Below are 18,925 nucleotides of genomic sequence, written 5' to 3' on the forward strand. Positions count from 1 at the left end.
TCCGCCAGACAGCCGCCAGTTTTGCTGAATCAAGATCCTTTTCTCTGCGTCGGACAAGGAATTGATGACCTTTTCAAGTAATCAAGGTAGAACATCATTTTGAAATGTCCAGAACATGCGTTTTTGACTCTATTTTGATTTTGGTCCCATGAAGGGAAATCTGAAAGGATTAAATTGAAATTTGGTCTGTATACTTAGGACATAATGGCTTTTGAGTGTCTAAATTTTTAGAAGCTGACGTAAGAGGGTTTCAGAAATATTGAGTGTCAAAGTACGGCCCATTTTTTTATGCCCACTCGATGTACACATAAAAGCATTTGATGCATTTGCATTACTACACCTGCTTCACATCAAATACATATATATGGACATGGATAAGACAGAGAAACAGTTGAGTCAATGTTTACCCTTGGAGGTTTCCAGGTAAGGGTACAGCCTTCTGGTGAGACATCGGTGATCTCCAGGGGGCCTTCAGGTGGGCTGGGTGCATCTGTAACACAGACAGGACAAATATGCAACACCCTGGATACAAGATGAGTAAAAATGTGCAGTGAAACAAATTCAGAAAGTCTGCACTCTTAAGGGCAATTATTAAATTCAATAACTTTTTCAGCAAAGATCTAGTTGCATACCTACAACTTGTTGTGTGTTAAAATCCCATTTGTGGTACGAAAAGAAAATCAAACAATATTACCAATTTTCAATTTCCAAAACATACACATTAATATACTGATATTTCCTTTTTGATTGGTGTTTCATTTATAGATGGAAGAAACTGAGGCAGAAAATCAACAACTTAAAGTGGCAGCCAATTCTCGCAGCATTCACATGTGTGACTGATTACCAAGTACTCACCAACAACTGTGACATGGACAATGGCTGTGTCAGAGCCCTTCTCATTGGTGAGGGTCACAGTGTACTTCCCAGCATCAGAACGCTCAGCTTTTTTGTTTTTAAACACAATCTGATCAGGTGATGATTCAAATTTAATCCTGTCACCTTCTGGTATGTTCACTCCATCCTAAAACAGTAAATGTATGGATAACGTGTAGGTTGTTTCACTGGAGCAATTTCTAAATCTTAAAAATTATTATTACTGGAAGATTATTGACCTATTGCAAATGATCAATGGAACAAAACTGATGATGAGCCTGAAACAGTTTGTTGCGAGCTTTTGGTTGTAGACAGAGTAAAAGACAGGCAGACATTAGTATGCCAAATGTATTTTATCCTTATTTATAAAAGTAATGGGATGTAATGGATAAATACAAATGACAATTGTTTTAAAGGAAAGGAATGTCTAGAGGGTAAATATAAAAGTCGATTTTTAAATGGAATGAATATGTAAAGAATAAATGTACATAATGGAAAAATAGAAACGTGACAATCAACTCACCCTTGACCATGAGCTGGTTGGGATTGGATAGCCTTTGAAAGGAATAGGTATTTTAAATTCTTTTCCAGCAACTGCTATGATATCTTTTCCAGAGAAGTCCAGACCAATCTTTGGAGCCACTGAAAATAGATAACAGAACATGAATTAACATTAAGTTATGCGGACCAATATATAACAAACATCCTGACTTATTTATTTATTCGATTAGCACTCAAGAATTATTCAGGTTTATGGGTGGAGGAGACCAGAGTGCCCATGGTAAACCACTGACTTTTCACAGGTACCCGACAGATCTTCCGACTTTAAGCTGCATGGATTCGAACACTCATTGGTTAAAGCTATTAAAGTTGATTTTAAGCGTTTAATCGCTAGAGTAATGCTCATGCACTATACTGAGCCAGTGATGGCCTTATAACAACTGTTAGAGTACATGTGCAATGTTATGTTCTCCTTGTTATACCCCATCTGTCTGGCCATCCTCCTGACATGAATAACGTGTTGATCTCACCTGGTGGGGGCCCTGCTTTGATAGCTTCGGATGTCTCGCAGAATTCCCCAGGGCCAGCAGCATTAACAGCAGCCACTCGGAACTCATACTCCTTCCCATTGGTCAGGCCACGCACCTGGTACTCTGTGTCCGGTACTTCACCAATATTAGCCCTATACAACACAGACAAGTGTGTCAAAATCAAAAATGATGCTTATGAAAACTTGGGGTCAATAAATTCATTCTCTTCTCTACACTATAGAGAAAAATATGGCACAACTGCACAGCGATTTTTTTTCCACTATATACATCAAAATCAAGTATTCCGGTTTATTTTTTTTTTAATCCTATGAGAGAGATAATAGCTTGCAAACATGGTAAATGAAGATGATTGCGATAATTCTTTCCATTCTGAAAACCAAGCTGTGAAAGAGGATTAATATTTAGTACTCACTTGATCCATTTATCTGTTCCTTTCTCCCTCTTTTCGACGACATAGCCCTTGATGGGCGCTCCTCCATCTTTCCTGGGTGGTGTCCATTCCAGGGTGATTGAGTCCTCAGATGTGGTCAGGGCTTTGGGCTCCCCTGGCTTGCCAGGTGGATCTGCACAATGAAGAGCAAACACCCAAATGTATAATGTTACAACAGATCAAGTATTCAGGCTTATCCTGTGATTTGCTTAAAAATATTTCAACTCAAATTATTTCCTGAATTTTATTACATCATGTTACGCCAGTACTGTGTGTTTTATTCTCAAATTTCAGATTATATGGAAGGAAGATGCAAATTTCTTCAAGAAAGTTTTAAATTTCTGATGCAATTGCATTTAGTACGTTGTCCCCCATTTTATAAAGTATTCATATTTTGTGTCTATCATCACACTCGTCTACACTTGACTCACCATAGGGGTACCTTGCCTTGATGGGCTCTGTGGTCTCCAGTGGCTCACTGACCCCATGGGTGTTCTCAGCACAGATCCTGAACTCATATTCCTCACCAGGCTCCAGGTTTCTCACCTGACAACTAGGTGTATTCACAAAACTGCTGACTTTTGACCATCGACCAGACCCCTTCTTTTTCTTCTCCACAATATAATTAGTAATTTTTTCCCCACCATCGTCCTTTGGCGGCTGCCAGTTGAGGGTCAGGCTGTCACCATGGAAGTCCTCGGCTGTAATAGGCCCACATGGCGCTGACGGTTTGTCTGTCAGAAGAGAGAACAGAATAGTACACGTAAAGGCATGCCATACCTACTTTGTCATAGGTAGCAAGCACACCATCACTGCTTTGTCACAACAAACAAGCAAGCATAAAGATAAGGTATGAAATTTATTTGACATTCGCACTCATAGATCCCTTCTTACAAAGCAGAATCAACAATATCTTCAATAAGCAATAATAATATGTAGTACAATTTTAGCAAGGCAATGTATAATGTATCTTAATGAGGAATACCATATAAATTGCTTCCATGAAATTTAAAGGCAACCTTTCAACTAGTCTGGCAGTTGAGGATTCAAAGTAAGTATATGTGGATGAGAATGTATATGAAGAAAGAAATGTGCCATGTATTTCGTGATATTGTTTTGTTAATACAATATCAATCTGCAACCATTGCCAGGCCATGTGTTCTCTAGATGTGGTGCAATCAATAATAACCTTTGGCTGTGAAATGTAGGTTCTCCTGTTCATCAGTTGCCAGTGTAAAGTTGATATGATGATGATGATGCAAAAAATACAGGATGGTGACTTACCAAGCACGTTAACATTGACACTGCCAGTGTCCTGGCCTGAAGCATTCTTTAGGGTCAGGTTATAGCGACCAGCATCCTCTCTCTTGGATTTGGGCACAACCAATATGGCTGAGTCTTCATTCAGCTGAAATGGAGTAATTCGTTTTTTTTACCTCACCAAAATAACTTTTCCAACAACTGGCATATATGTAGTGATAAGGTCCCTGGTGTAGGGATGCACACAGCGATCTCTGGTGGGAGACAGCTGACTGCTGATTGAGACAGACACAGACTGGACCTAGAAGTGAACACACGTGCTATACCTGACGAGACTAAGCCATCCTGACAGGCGTGGTCACATATGTATGTGGGTTTTTTGGCAATTATTCTATGGGATAAGTCCAAAAATGGATATAGCTCTATAAAGAAAGCTTTTATTTAATTGAATAATATGAATACTTACATTTCACAATTCAAAAAGCAAACAGATATAAAACTGTTGTTTATGGTATTTTGTATATCTTTCCACACCTTCCATGTTACAAACACAAACTATTTAAATACATGTATGTCCAGCATTCCCTGTATATGTTAATACCTCAATGGCCCTCTTGGCATTGGCCTCAACATCTTCTCCGTCCAGTGTCCACGTGGCAGTAGGCAGAGGCACACCGGTGAACGGGATTTTCACCTGTAACTGCTGTCCAGCTTTCACTGTGATGTCACGCACACCCTGCAGGTTCAACCGAGGACGATCTGGAAAATGGTCACAATTATACAAGAGTGTCAGAGAGAAATACTGCTGAGAGCATAGCTTTGGTTGTGGTTAGTCAATGCCACCATTATTAATATCATTATAGGTCAGACTTCATAAAAGGCAAGATAATTGCAAAGAAAATAACACTTAACATTTCCAGTTTCAGTAGCTTCAATATCGTCAACCAACAATCCGTACAAAATAGCAACATACAGATCACATTCCAAGTACAATCCATTGACTTTCAAATTGTGGATGATGTGTTTTTATAATGCTTGGAGCTGACTTGTGTAGGTGGAGAATGCTAAGCAATCTTGACCATTGTCTTGCATCTATATCTAGTCACCATTCTGTGTATCCATATTACCTCTTTATACTCTTTAAAACAAAAAATAAATGTGAGCATAGGCTCCACTAGTGGTATGAAGATTGTGTTAATACCAGGTTGGTCCTCGGCAATGATGGGGCGAGTGGGTCTACTAGGCTCCCCTGATCCTGCAGCATTCTCAGCCCTCACCCTGAACTGGTACTCTTCACCCTCCTTCAGATTAGGCACAGTGTAGGTCGTGTCCTTCACCGGGGACAGGTTCACCTCTTCCCAGTCACCATCCTTTGTCTTCTTTTCCACAACATACCCCAAGATCTTAGTGCCGCCATCGTTCACAGGCTTGGCCCAGGACAGAGTCACTGAGTTCTTGGTAATCTTATCAACATTAGGAACGTTGGGGGCACCAGCAGGGACTGAAAACAAATTGTTGTTTAATTAAAATATGATGACCATCTTAGAGAAATCCTTTAACAGGAAAACTACAATAACTCCTCTCTCCGGCTATTTAATCTCAACAGACATGTGTCTCTTTGGACTTTGCAGGACCACTAGTACAGAATAAATGTAAAATCTTTATATACTCATAAAACATTCTAACAGTACAGAACAAATATTTCCTCGACTATATGTATACTCATAGTGAAGTAAGAAGAGTATTGGAAAAATATCTACATTTCACTTTTAAAGGGAAATCAAAATCCTACCCACTGCATATAATTCAAGCACATATACTCCTTTTTCCTAAAAGAAAATGACAAAAAGTGAAGCCATTTGTCCCCAAAAATAATTCCCCCAAAAGCATTCTCACAAACAAATAAGACAAATTAAACATTGTGCTGACTTACAGATGGGATCCCTAACAGTGTGTTGAGGTGTGGCTTTGCTGGGTTTGCCTGGCCCAGCGTCATTGATAGCAGCTACCCTGAACTCCACCACCTGTCCCTCCTGAAGACCTGTGACTGTGAAGTTTGTGTCCTTGACTGGAAAGTTGGTCACCTTCACCCAGTCGCGGCCCTTCTCACGCTTCTCTACCTGGTAACCTGCAGAATCAAACAGGCAGTGTCATTGTACTAGAACCACATTTTTAATCTGATTGTTTAACTGCCTGGTGTTTAATGAAGTGCTGAAGAATATTTGTCTTTCAACTGACAGCTTTCATGTTTATGTGTGGAGGAAACTAGAGTTCTCGGAGTAAGCTACTGACACTTGCCAGGTAATTAACAAAAGCTCTTGAGTTAAAGCCGAAGCAACAAGAGCTGGATCAAACATGTTTACACTTCATTGGTCATGTGCTTGACAGTCACAGAGAGTCACTTTAAACATTTGTGCCAACAGGAACCCCCATTTTAATCAGGAGGTAAATAATATGTTATATGCTCAGGACACACAGAAATACACTCAGAAATGTATTTACTGTTTGGCAAAAATAAACTTATTAATACATAAGTTTAACTTATGCTTGTAGCTAAAAATGTGATAAGCAAACATTGGCGATTGGCGATCTTACCCTGGATGGGGTTTCCTCCATCATCCAGTGGAGGCTTCCACTTCAGAGACGCTGATCTCTTGTCATATTTAGCTATTTCCAAACCAGTTGGAGCATCCGGGGGGTCTGAAGAAGAAAAGAGTAACTTAAGAGTTTTGATTCATGTTTTACCCTTGTCAGCAGTCAGTATTCATTGCTCTGTCCACAAAAATAAACTGTTTTCATGTTATCAGCTTAAGGAATTTGACAATGTATAGGCGAGACAGTGTAATTTCACTTTGCTGCATGCAAATAATTTAAAACTTAAGAAGTTTAAGTGCAGAAATATTCACCAAATGGATTTTTGGCAGTTGTAGCCTTCTCAGTAATCAAGGGATCTCCAAGGCCATAAATGTTCTCAGCTCTCACACGGAAGTGGTAGTTCTTGCCCTCATCCAGACGTTTGACAGTGTGAGATGTGCCATTGACAACACCCGGTACTTTCTCCCAGAAGTTAGATCCCACTTCACATTTCTCAACAACATAACCTGGAAGAAAAGTAGTGATTTTAGTAAAGATAATGAACAAATAATTTTCTTTTCAATCTCTTAAACAGTTTTCTATATCTGTCACATAAGGCTGTGGAGATTTGAGGGTGAGGGTGGGTGAGGCATGGAACACACTTTAACCAGAGGCCCAAATCAAATTACAAATCTGATTTATATTTATATTCTGTAGACGTGCATCCACAATTGTATTTATATAATTTATATATATGCTCATGTGTTTTCAGCCTAATGCCATGTAGTTCCTCTAGTTATTTCATAAAGATATCAAAATATTAAAAATTCATAATGGCCTCTATATAACCTGACCTGACCAGATATTTGTGTACCTGAGACTTCTGCGCCTCCATTATCCTCTGGAGGTTTCCAGGTAAGTTTAGCCGTCTCAGCTGTCACATCGGATACAGTCAGAGGCCCTTCTGGGGGTCCTGGTTTGTCTGGAATAACAATAACAAAAGCAAGTCAGCCAGGAAAGCATGTAATCACATAAATGCGTAAATCATTTCTTCTTTATACATGTTGTAGATTTTTTTTACACATTTAAATTTACTTTCTACAGATAAAGAATGGTAGCCCCATTTCAAAAAGCACACTTGGTACTACATGTCACTAGTAACGGCTTCAACAGTGACTTCCTTGTTTATCAGTGGACTGAAACTTGCAAACCTCAGAACATAAAACTTTCGAGAGAACCCCATGGACAGCACAGAAAGCAAGGGCCACTTTCACGTAATATACATGTATATTGTAATGGTGCGGCCTTTAATAATTACACCTGTGACATGAAGACCAAAAGAGCACTTAAGTTAGTCTTACCAAGGACCACCACATTGACCTCAGCGGTGTCAGAGCCTGATGGGTTGGAGACTGTGATCGCGTATTTCCCTGTGTCACCACGAACAGCCCTGGGGATGTTCAGCTTAGCTTCTTTCTCATCAATGGTGGTTACAGCCTGGACGATGAGGAAAAAAAACCCCAAAATTAAAACTTTTGCACGATATCAACCTCTGCAGGAATTGAAGATAATCACAATTTGTCTTTGGTTTTGCTGTGAATGCAATGCAAAATTTTGACAATTGCATTATGCTGTTTTATTTCATAATCCTACAGTAGAACAGTAAAACTGTGTATCAACTGGCTGAGAAGAACACAACACTGTAAATTGTTTACCAAGGCTGTCTCCAATGAAAATCAAGTCATCACCTGCATGGATAATTTGCAGTGACAGGAATATTCTTTCTGTCACTGATTATAATGTCTCTTGTATACGCATGGAATGGTGTATACACATGCACAGTACTCACATTGCTGGGAATGCTCCTGCCGTTTCTGCTCCAGTCGGCTGTGGGCTGAGGTGTGCCAGACACGCCCAGGTTGATGTTCAGAGGTTCCCCAGCTCGGATACGGATCTCCTTTGCGCCAAACAAACTGTCCAGATTCAATTTTGGCTTCTCTGTTCGATTCAAAAGGTATACATGTACATGCATGTTGTGAACAGCAAATACACCTTCCACTGTCACTCTTATTAAGTGATGTCTACACTATGCAGTTTGAAGTTACACTAGCTGCAATACTTTATTTCATACAATTTGAACCCCTAAGAATTCAAATGACAAATCACATTTCAAATATGTTGAAATCAGTATGTCGGAACTAAGAAGGCTTATTAGTATGATGACAATGACTCAAGTGTACCGGCTAAACTGTCATGCTGTTTCATTAACTGCACCATTGTAAACTGGATTCCTCATTTTTTGGATAAAACTCTTCTGTTGTAAGTTTACTTCACTCCCTAATCAATACAAACTTGATCGCTTAATGAAAATTAGTGACATTAGTTGCAAATCTGATATAAATGTTTTAATGTCTCTGGATATTCTCTTGGTGGGGAGGGGATTGTAGATGAGGTTGTTTACCTTTGGTGGGTTTAGCAATGATAGGTTTAGAAGCAATACTAGGATCTGAAGGTCCTGCTGCGTTGATAGCAGTGACTCTGTACTCGTACTCCTTCCCATCTACCACCTTCTCATCAGTGAACTCAGGCTCCTGGATAGATGAATACATGATGAAGATATGTCTCCATGTGCTTAGAGATTTTTGACATGTTTGGCAAGTCAAAATAATATATCTTTAAGCTGTTAATTATCAAAAAGGATGCAAATTTCAGTGGGTCAAATTTCAAAAATTATTTTCAACACCAGGCTGATGTGTTTATGAAGAAGAAAACACACTTTTTAAATTCATGCTTGATAACAAACTTTTGGTACATTCAATCATAAATGTGATTACAGGGTATGCAATTTGTCCACACAGTTTCTTATATAGATGTAGATGTTATTCCTTCAAAAACACTAATGGGCTATTGACTTACCTCTACAGGATCTCTGGTTACTTTGACCCAGCGATTGCTCTTGGGGTCCTTCCTCTCCACATCATAGCCAATGATAGGTGCCCCACCATCTTTCTCTGGGGGATCCCACTTGATGGTGATGTGGTCACGCCCCTGAGAGACAGGAGTTGGCTGACCAGGAGGATGGGGCTCATCTGAAATCAGCCAAGTCATGAATTATTAACATCACCAGATACAGTGAAATTAAACTAAGATAGAAAACTCTTACTTCAGTTTGTAAACATAAGTCAGAAATAGATGTATTCTCTAATGATGAGTGAGGCAGAAATGACAAAGCGCTGACACAAACCCATTCATGAATTACAGTAATAACTGAACTACAATGAAGATAAGGAAGGTCTTCCTCATGAAATAGTGTTCACCCGTAGACAATGGATACTGATAATGTATGCGCATAGAAACATAAGAATTTTTTTGTACAAATTAAACTTGTAGAGATTTGACCATCTAAAACAAAAATTGATTTGGTGTTGCAAAAACACAAGCAAAACTGATCTATTTCCCTTCATTCACAGGGGCTGTTGCCTAGCTTGAAATGACATTATCAAAGAAATGCAACACGCACAATGCAGCATGACCTATCTCACAGTCTTAATAATGTTGTCATACTCAAAATTCTCAAATTTACAGAAAAAACAGATCCCTGTAAACTGTTTCTCACCAAATGGATTTTTGGCAGTGACAGGATCCTCTGTCTCCAGAGGCTTGCTGGGACCATTGGCATTCTCAGCAGCCACACGGAACAGGTATTTGTGTCCTTCTTGCAGCTTGGGAACCAAACATGATGTTCCCTTACAGTTATCAGCCACCTTCTCCCATTTACCCTTGTCTAGATCATACTTTTCCACCTTGTAACCTCTGCAAAGAATAACAGGTCCACAGTAGAGGACTAATCCCTCTTCAACAAAGAGCCATTTAAGCTGATACTTTAGCAAGTAACTCAATAACGTGACTTCGTATAAACATAATTCTGTTGACAGTTCTTTTAATCCAATCAAAAGTATTGCATAACTTCTCACACAAGCAATGCAAGCAATTTTGACCATAAAACATATTTTTGCTTTGAACAATTTTTACTCGGGTCTAAGGGAAATTGTACTATGGAATATGTTCTATTAGAAGTATGTTGCAGTTTGCAGCCATGGCTTATGCCAGAATGCTACTTTCATCTGGTGAATTGGTAAAGCTGATGTAGTTTTAAACGTGCTTACGTGATTTCATTGCCTCCATCATCCTCTGGGGGCTTCCAGTGAAGTACCATGCTGTCTTTCTTCACATCTTTCACTTCCAAAGGTCCACCAGGGCGGGTAGGTGGGCCTGAAACCATCATACCAGACATGGTAATACCTACACAGCTGGTGTGAGACCATAGTTGTAAATCTTGGTGTTATAAAATTTCCATGTCACCTTGCCTTTGGAAATGACGATTATCTAGCAGTATCCAACTAAGGTGGGGCTTCTTATGGCTAAAATTTAAAAACTTCAGAGTAACTCCAAAATGTGCGCTAAGTAAATACATGTATATGTACATGTATTTCAAAACTACTGAAAGGTATAAGTTATATATGTACATGAAAGAGTGGATTTTCACAAGCTACCATCAAAAGTACTATTCCTGCCACCCCATTTGAACCCTCTTCATTTTTCATGTATACACAGTAACATCTTGTTGTTAATTGATGTGAAGTGAGACTTAACGGCCACTAACCCAGCACGACCACGTTGACCTTGGCTGTATCAGAGCCGTGTCTGTTAGAGACGGTGATGGTGTAGTCACCAGTGTCAGCCCGTTTGCTGTCTTGATTGCTCACTGTGGACTGCTTCTCTGACTTTGTCATTGTCATTATATCTCCTATCTCCAGAGGCTTTGTTTTACCATCCTGACAAGAACCAACATATACAGATGTTAACACAAGTTTACTGTAGTGACAAGACATGCATGCACAATCTTAGATATCACCAGACGAACACATATAAAAGTACAATAGAATACAAAACAATACAATACATGAGATTTTATAGGCCAAAAGACAGGTACAATGTTCACATGTCACTCAAACAACATTAAGCTTTATGGAGATTTTTGTTTATGAATTACCTTTACAAGCACCTTAACTTCAGGTCTTATGCATTTTTGAAACACCTTAATCCATCACTTAGCAAGTCATTATTGAATACTGTTTATGCACCATTCATGAAACATTAAGCTTAATATTTAATCAATGTTATTTCTATAGTTCAACTGAACAAAGGAACCCAAATCCACAAAGTCTTCTAATTCACTTTTTAATTATTTTCTATTTTCCTTAATTATTCATACAAAAATATATTGACATACTTTTGGAAAACTGATTTTAAACAGATTTATTGTGTTTTTGAACCTTTTATTACCCAATTTGGCTAGATATAATATACATATGAATAAGTATTTATTTTATTTTTATTCATATTTATGATATTAAATGTTTATATAAACATCACAAGAACACTTCCATTCACAATTACATGCACTGGACACATCCACTAGATATTCATATCAAATTTACTCAGCATCAGGCTTCATATTTTTTATAACAGCACTCTTTTTTTACTCATCTTTTTTGTTTTGCTGTCAATCACACAAATCAGTCTTAAATTTTCAATGTCAGTCATGCAGGTTAATGTTTACAATATTGTACCATATTATTTCAGTAATTATTTATTTCGTCTAAATTGTAGTCTGCATCTGCAAAAGAGGCAATTTGTCCCTCTTTTAAATATGATTAGCCTACACAGTTTTTTTAGAAAATACACATAATTTATTATATTGTTTTGTAATGTACAGCCACATACATGTATACTTTATAATAAATAAATGCCGTTAATGCCAGAAAAACTCTGGGGGTACCAATTAAATGATTTTATCATTTTTGCCTCTCTTGCAGCCAGGTTTTTTTTTTGACATCTGTTGTTAGTCATATATTCCCTTGTTCTAAATAAACACATTTAGGTCCTTGATTTATTATGACAATTAGTGTTATATCCACTGTTTGTAAGTTAGTACATCAAGCCTGCATTACTAGGTACATATAATCTGATATTTATATATCTTACTGTTATTAGTATAAGATTATTTACGTGTCTTAGCAATTAAGGTTAGCAATTCAGATCATTGCAGGACAAGGTCCTTCATACCTACCTCTGGTGGAATCTGAAAACAATTCCCAAACATGCCTCATTTTTATCCCACATTAATGAGAACACAAAACATTATGTAAATATTATTTAATTTGTTCTTTAATATCTACTTACAAATTCATTATATATTTTTTATATTATTGTACTATTAATCCATTTACCATTTTTTTTAATGTACATGTATCTGTTCCCATGCATTTTTTTATGTTGGAGTACAAATAAAAGAGATATTTTGAACACAAGAAACATGCTCAGTTCTGCCTCAAGATTGATTAACACAAAATACATTTTGTTTCAGCATCTACCACCTGCATATGTCATGAGACAGGAAACCCCACACATTAACACCTGTCAATATATCAGTAAACTATAGAACTCTGACAACACACAGATATGGCAATGATACACTAAACAAAAGTAATTTGACAGTTTCACAGAATAAATTAACATAGTACTAAAAATTCATTCAGAACAACACAATACCAATCATGAGCTGTACTAAACAAGTTTAAAGAATTCAGTATTTCTACTTTAAATAGGATTCAAAACTGCAGTCTGACTATGGAAGAATTCATTACTCTTCTGGATTCATGGGCAAGGATCACAGATTCAATCCCACATGTGAGACAGAATGTTTTTCAGCAGGAACACTCAACAATTTAGTTATTCTTACATGATGTCTGCAGCTTCTAAATGAAACCCTGCATACCTATTTCCAGACACATCAATACAACAACTGAAAATACATGCAGTTTAGATATGATTGTTGAATTTGAGTTGTTTTTTCAAAATTTTGCATGTTCACATTCAAGTCTAAAATTTTACAAAAAGGAATGATTTATTTCAGCAGGGAAAAAGCAGAAATATGTATCAGACAAATGTGGCAAAGAATTACATCTTCCTATGGACACCATAAAGGTGGGGCGTAGACATCCTATGGCTGCACTCACCTTGCCAGTGACTGTCCATTCCACCTGGGGTGGAGGCTCACCAATGAACTCCACATCAATCTTGAATGGTTGTCCCACCTTTACTCTAATGTCATTCATCTTGGACATGATCCTGGGTTTGACTGAAAAAGGAAGCAGGATATAGCCAAAGCAGTGACAGAGACATCACCTATGTGATGCTATCCTCTAATCCCTCAAAATGTACGGTAATTTTATGTTTTATCCATGGCAATGAGTTCCATTATGTGCTGAAGACCCTGCATTCACGCCAACCAAAAGGAAGCGGTTCGCAAATGACAGGTATATGTATTCCATAACATCACCACATAAAGTTTGAATTCCTGAACACTTCCACTTTCCTCAAAAATTTCCTACCTGAAGAAAAGGAGACTGCATAGGACATTTTTATACCATACCTGGTGTGATAGGATTATACGATTACTGGACGGTCACTGCATGTACCAATGGTTCAGCTGAAGAGTTAAGATCAGCCTCTACAGCTAGTTTATCCTCCATCTTACAGAGTTGTGGCCAAGAAATGCAACAGGTATGAGATGGTTTATACCTTTCCTGGACTTGGGTGAGATGGTAGGTGAGGCCTCACTAGGCTCTGATGGACCAGCTCTGTTCACAGCTGTCACTCTGAAGTCCACAGGCTTACCCTCCTCCAGACCCGTCACCATAGCCTCCGTCTCACCAGCAGGGACCTCCTTAACCTACAGCAACACATACAACAATACTGTCAACTAACATCAATAGACAAAATGAAGAAAAGCCTCAGGATCAAGTTTTGTGTATGTTATGTGTGAGCCAGAGAAAATACTGTGTCCATCATTATACACAAACTCACTTTTCTCCATTTGTTGGTGTCCTTGTCTCTGGCCTCAATGATGTAGCCTGTGATTGGAGCGCCGCCGTCATTTTTGGGCGGGGCCCAGGCCAGTTCAGCATGGTTCTTGTCATAATCTATCACCTCAGGTGTTCCAGGTGGGTCAGATGGATCTGAAATCATCAGAGAGTACATGTCTGGTTAATTTTGTTATACCCACTTTGATTTTATCCATCACTATTTCATTATGTTAGAGTATATGAATGTAATTCATCTAAAAAGCACACATTCTTGATTATTTTAAACACAGACATTTTCATTTCTCTTCGAGAGTCACTGCCATTGTTCACAGCAAAATACCTACCCCATGGATCCTTGGCCAGAGTTTCATCTGTTGATGTCAGCGGGGTACTTTTGCCCTGATCATTCACGGCCATCACCCTAAACTTGTACTTATGGCCTTCTTTGAGGCCGAGAACATCACATTCGAGCTCCTTAGTCTCGGCCACCTTCTCCCAATTGCCTGTGCTGGTGTCCTGTTTCTCCACCACATAGTGTTTGATAGGGCTGCCACCGTCATCCTTTGGCTTGTCCCACATCAGGGCGCAACGGTCGCTATACACATCCATCACATCCAGGGGGCCCACAGGGGGAGAGGGAACATCTGTAAACCAGCACAAGTACATGGACATGGGGTGAATTTATATCATAAAAGATTACGCACTTACCTATGGATATATGTACCATTAGTTCAATTATAAAAGCCCAGAATCATTTCACAACTGCCTTAAACGCAAACCAACAAAGTCATTATGAAACTGGTCCCTTGATCAAGTCAAACATTTTACATTTTACGTATGCAAAAATATACTCACCTGCCCCATCAAATCAATGTCTAACCGAGAAAACCAAAGTATGTATTGAAAAGCTTAAGCTTAAGATTAAATTAGAGAGAATGATAAAATGACATTCATATTTGGAGCAGTAACAGCATCTGATTTAATATATGAAAAGCAAAACGAAGTTTCAACTATGGCTTTATTGAAAGTTGTCATGCATAGTCTACATGTACATACAGCTAGTTATTTCAACAAGTGATGCTAATTTTATTACTGCTAAAATGAAAGCTGTTTTCTCTGACAAAATGTATTAATGGTAACACTTTTTTTCCAACAATAAATAGCTTGGCCAAATCATATGCTTGTCTGAGTTTTCATGTTTCATTACAATGGTTGTCTTGGAGATGACTTTCTACAGACACCCTAACTTGTAGCTTAGAGACAACATTAAAATACACTATTACAGTATGTCTTCTCTCAAGCAGTTGTAACCTGGAAAGCTTTGAGATGATTGGCTACATGTAATAGTTTCTAGGATATATAATAATTACAGAATCAAGCTCTACAGAATAAAAACTATTGCAGAAAACTACATATGCATGTATGTACGTAGCTGGGAGCATCTAGTGAAAGCCTTAAACTTACCTTTGTCAACTGCGGAAAGAAAGTTTAGAAAGAAAGGACAGAAACTTAGTAGTAATACATGTACGCTGTTAGACAATCAAATCCTTCATGGCAGACGGCAGTCTATATGCTTTATGCCCTTGAAATAATTTCACTTCAATTGTATACAAATATGTCGGACTTTGTTAGTGTGTCGGTCTATTTAAAATAATAAACATTAATACAAAATTCTGGATCAAAGCAGGTTTTGTGTAGTCTGACATGAAGGACACAAATGTTAGACAACATATCAGCAGATTATCTGATCACCTGCACAAAAATGTTATTACATTTAGTTACAACATATATCACCCCAGTGTTTCTGTACAATTTGTTAGTACCACTTACATATACAGGTGTATTAAAGTAAAAGACCTCTAAAAATTGAAGTAGACATCACTAACTAGAACACTTTAACTATGCACAAATACATTTTCATTTATTTTTTTAAATTGTAGTGAAAAAAGTTGTGTTCAAACATTTGAATCCTAAGGTGAGCTTTATGGACCATACCATCAGAGTTAAGGAACTCTAATGTCACAGGAAGTTTTTCCAAATCTAATCACAAAACTGAATGTTGGGAACAACTTTTTACCCATGAGTAAAACATCACTGAAATAAATTTCTTTCTTCTGGTGAATATCAGGAAAAAGGGTGATGTAACATCAGAGTTCCTAGATCCTGTCAGTATGGCTCATAAAGCCCACCATAGTATTCAAATATCTGAATGCCTTTCAACACTTTTAAAATAATCTGAAAAAATAAATGAAAGCATTTTTACACATAGTATTCAGTTGTCCGTATGATGAACCTTACTTCATGTTTTAGCTTTCTTTTACTTTAAGAACTAAAATATTATCTGCTTAGAGAAGGCGCATATACATTTACCATGCAGTAAGACAACATACGTAAGTTGAGAGAGAAAATTAAAAGGTTTAAAATTAAGGGTTAAATAAATCAAATACAAGAAGTATACACATACAAAGACAGTATTAAAGACAAGACATTTTCATACAAGTTTTGTGTATATAGCTAAACCCGGATATTCTGGCATATGACTAAATAAAGAATAGAAGTAAGTCATCACTTAGGTGGACACATCTAGGTAAGTGTTACCATTTGTCTGGTATCCCAATCCCTTGCTTAAACCCACTCTGTGGACGAGCATCAAAATGTCAAGCCTTATCACTCTGACCCACCTATCCAGGTTTCACCACACACTTTTAGTATGGTCTAGTACATGTACATTCACAAAATGACACCAAATACAAAAGAGAATTCAGCCTGTGTCTTACCTAGCACCTCAACCTCAATGGGCACAACCTCACTGCCAGCTTCGTTAGTTAGTGTGACCTCGTAGACACCACGGTCATCTCGCTGGGCATCAGGGATACGCAGGGCTGAGTGATCATCAGTCGTCTCCATGTCGTAGTCAGCGGCATTCAGCGGAGCACCATCTTTCTTCCAGGCTCCAGTGGGTGAAGGTACAGCTGGAAACAGTCGACAGTAAATGTAATTTCCTGACATTTATAGAACATACACGTATGTACACAATGACACACAGTGTATGTAATTCACATGATATTTTGAAATACCATATGAAGTCAAAGTACAAAATTTTACTTACAACAAGCATACTTCTGACATCTGCTTAAACTCTGGAATTGTAATTTGTAATTCTTGTGTTGGCGCTAAATATGAAGGTATACTATAACCAATATACTTAATACATCAATATAAACCATGTTTTAGAACAGTTATGTTGATGGATCTAGAGTGGATCAAACTGGATATTAAGAGATCTGATCTGGTTCAGTGTAGCGTGACCACGTCCAGGTTTTGCACGAGATTAGCTTAAAATGAACAGGTTGTAGTATGGCAGTTGAAGTAGAAGGTTGGAATAGTTTTAATTCGTTAAATATTCCTTAACTTAAATTAGACTTCTCTTTCTGGATGTCATCAACATTCACAAGGATGTAGAAGGGTATACAATGTTAAGTCATGTTTCTTTACTTTATCTGAGTATGGTATGATTGTAGTTGCAATCCTGCTGCCGACTAGCTACATGTGCTCCCTAGAGATAAGCAAAACAAGATACATTTGCACTTTCCAGGTGAAGCTGTTCTTCAGACATAAGTTCAACGCCATAAAAGTTTATGGACCACCTGACAACATTGTACCATAATTCGACCCTTCGTTAAAGACCGGCATATAAAAACTCAGGATGCAACTTCACTTACCAATGAAAGGAATATCCAAGTTGATATTTTCCCCTTTCTTGACAGTTATCTTCTTAGGGATAGCATCTCTATCAACCTTAGGTGGTTTTGGTTCTGAAAAGAAATTAAACCTCTCTAGATTATGGCCAGGCACACACAAATGATCCCGCTTTTACTTAAAAGCATATACAAGTATCATTAACTGTAAATTCAAGCCCTGTCCACCTCATGCTGACTTCCTCTCTGGTGATACTTGGAAAGGTATCAAAAGCAATGGCATGGTCTGCAGATGGTTGTGGATTACCCAAGGTCTCTGCCCTGTTTCCTCCCACCATAATCTTGGCCAACGTCATATAAGTGAAATATTCTTGGCATAAAACATTAGTCAAATCAACAAATAAATAAAAATCAACCCAGAAAGAGAAAGTGAAGAAGAATGTAAGCCTGTTCACTACTCACTTTCCTGGACAGTGAGAATACAGGTGCTCTTCCTGTCCCCTACTTGACACACAATGGTTCCTGCATCAGCCTTTTTCAGGCCTTCCATGATGAGCCTCTGTTTTCCCCAGCGGTCAGATTCAATTGTAACCCTGTCAACAATAACAACAAATTTCTCAGTCAACAAACACAGCAATCATAAAAGCTCCCCAACACACTTAAATGAGCTTCCAGCAGATGGCTTCACCATTTAGCAAACTTGCTAAACTTCTTTAGCTGTATTTTTTAAAACAAATATTCTCTTTGATTACCAGATGAAAATTTTCACATTTACAATTTCTGTAATTTATCAGTCCTGGTCATACATGGTACATGTAATTGTACACATGGCGTACTTTCTATATATACGCTATACTTATCTATTTTTAAATGTTTTTTCTGTTGTTTTATTTGTTTGTACATAACAGACTTTTTAGCAGTTCACTATTTCTGGAAACATAATTACAGACTGCAAATAATGATCACTTGACAAATATTGTCAAGAAGACTTGAATCCAGTAACAATCAAATGACAGCTACCGCATGGACCACAGATGTCCATGTTCATTCAATAATATGTGCTAAGTGGAATCATATTCTGTATTAATACATTCTCTGGCTACAAGG

General features: G+C 37.9%; 1 protein-coding gene across 1 annotated transcript in view; it reads right to left on the reverse strand.

The window, feature by feature from the left end:
* The window catches only part of LOC135467477 (twitchin-like), an 87,209-nt gene that overhangs the window by 16,252 nt on the left and 52,032 nt on the right, over nt 1–18,925 (reverse strand). Inside the window, exons 35-61 of the mRNA XM_064745250.1 lie at nt 18,281–18,411; nt 17,843–17,935; nt 16,898–17,092; nt 14,465–14,764; nt 14,122–14,273; nt 13,837–13,987; nt 13,272–13,393; nt 10,853–11,024; nt 10,356–10,461; nt 9,806–10,002; nt 9,106–9,278; nt 8,651–8,780; nt 8,039–8,187; nt 7,551–7,686; nt 7,064–7,171; nt 6,522–6,716; nt 6,211–6,315; nt 5,549–5,743; nt 4,817–5,116; nt 4,217–4,374; nt 3,640–3,763; nt 2,787–3,089; nt 2,338–2,488; nt 1,905–2,056; nt 1,397–1,515; nt 856–1,021; nt 408–490 (exon numbers count right to left, since the gene is read on the reverse strand). Of these exons, the coding sequence (XP_064601320.1) occupies nt 408–490; nt 856–1,021; nt 1,397–1,515; nt 1,905–2,056; nt 2,338–2,488; nt 2,787–3,089; nt 3,640–3,763; nt 4,217–4,374; nt 4,817–5,116; nt 5,549–5,743; nt 6,211–6,315; nt 6,522–6,716; nt 7,064–7,171; nt 7,551–7,686; nt 8,039–8,187; nt 8,651–8,780; nt 9,106–9,278; nt 9,806–10,002; nt 10,356–10,461; nt 10,853–11,024; nt 13,272–13,393; nt 13,837–13,987; nt 14,122–14,273; nt 14,465–14,764; nt 16,898–17,092; nt 17,843–17,935; nt 18,281–18,411 (4,366 nt within the window). The remainder of the gene's footprint in view (nt 1–407; nt 491–855; nt 1,022–1,396; nt 1,516–1,904; nt 2,057–2,337; nt 2,489–2,786; nt 3,090–3,639; nt 3,764–4,216; nt 4,375–4,816; nt 5,117–5,548; nt 5,744–6,210; nt 6,316–6,521; nt 6,717–7,063; nt 7,172–7,550; nt 7,687–8,038; nt 8,188–8,650; nt 8,781–9,105; nt 9,279–9,805; nt 10,003–10,355; nt 10,462–10,852; nt 11,025–13,271; nt 13,394–13,836; nt 13,988–14,121; nt 14,274–14,464; nt 14,765–16,897; nt 17,093–17,842; nt 17,936–18,280; nt 18,412–18,925) is intronic.

This window comes from Liolophura sinensis, chromosome 6 (genome assembly GCF_032854445.1).
Source record: "Liolophura sinensis isolate JHLJ2023 chromosome 6, CUHK_Ljap_v2, whole genome shotgun sequence".
NCBI classification, from domain to species: Eukaryota; Metazoa; Mollusca; class Polyplacophora; order Chitonida; family Chitonidae; genus Liolophura; species Liolophura sinensis.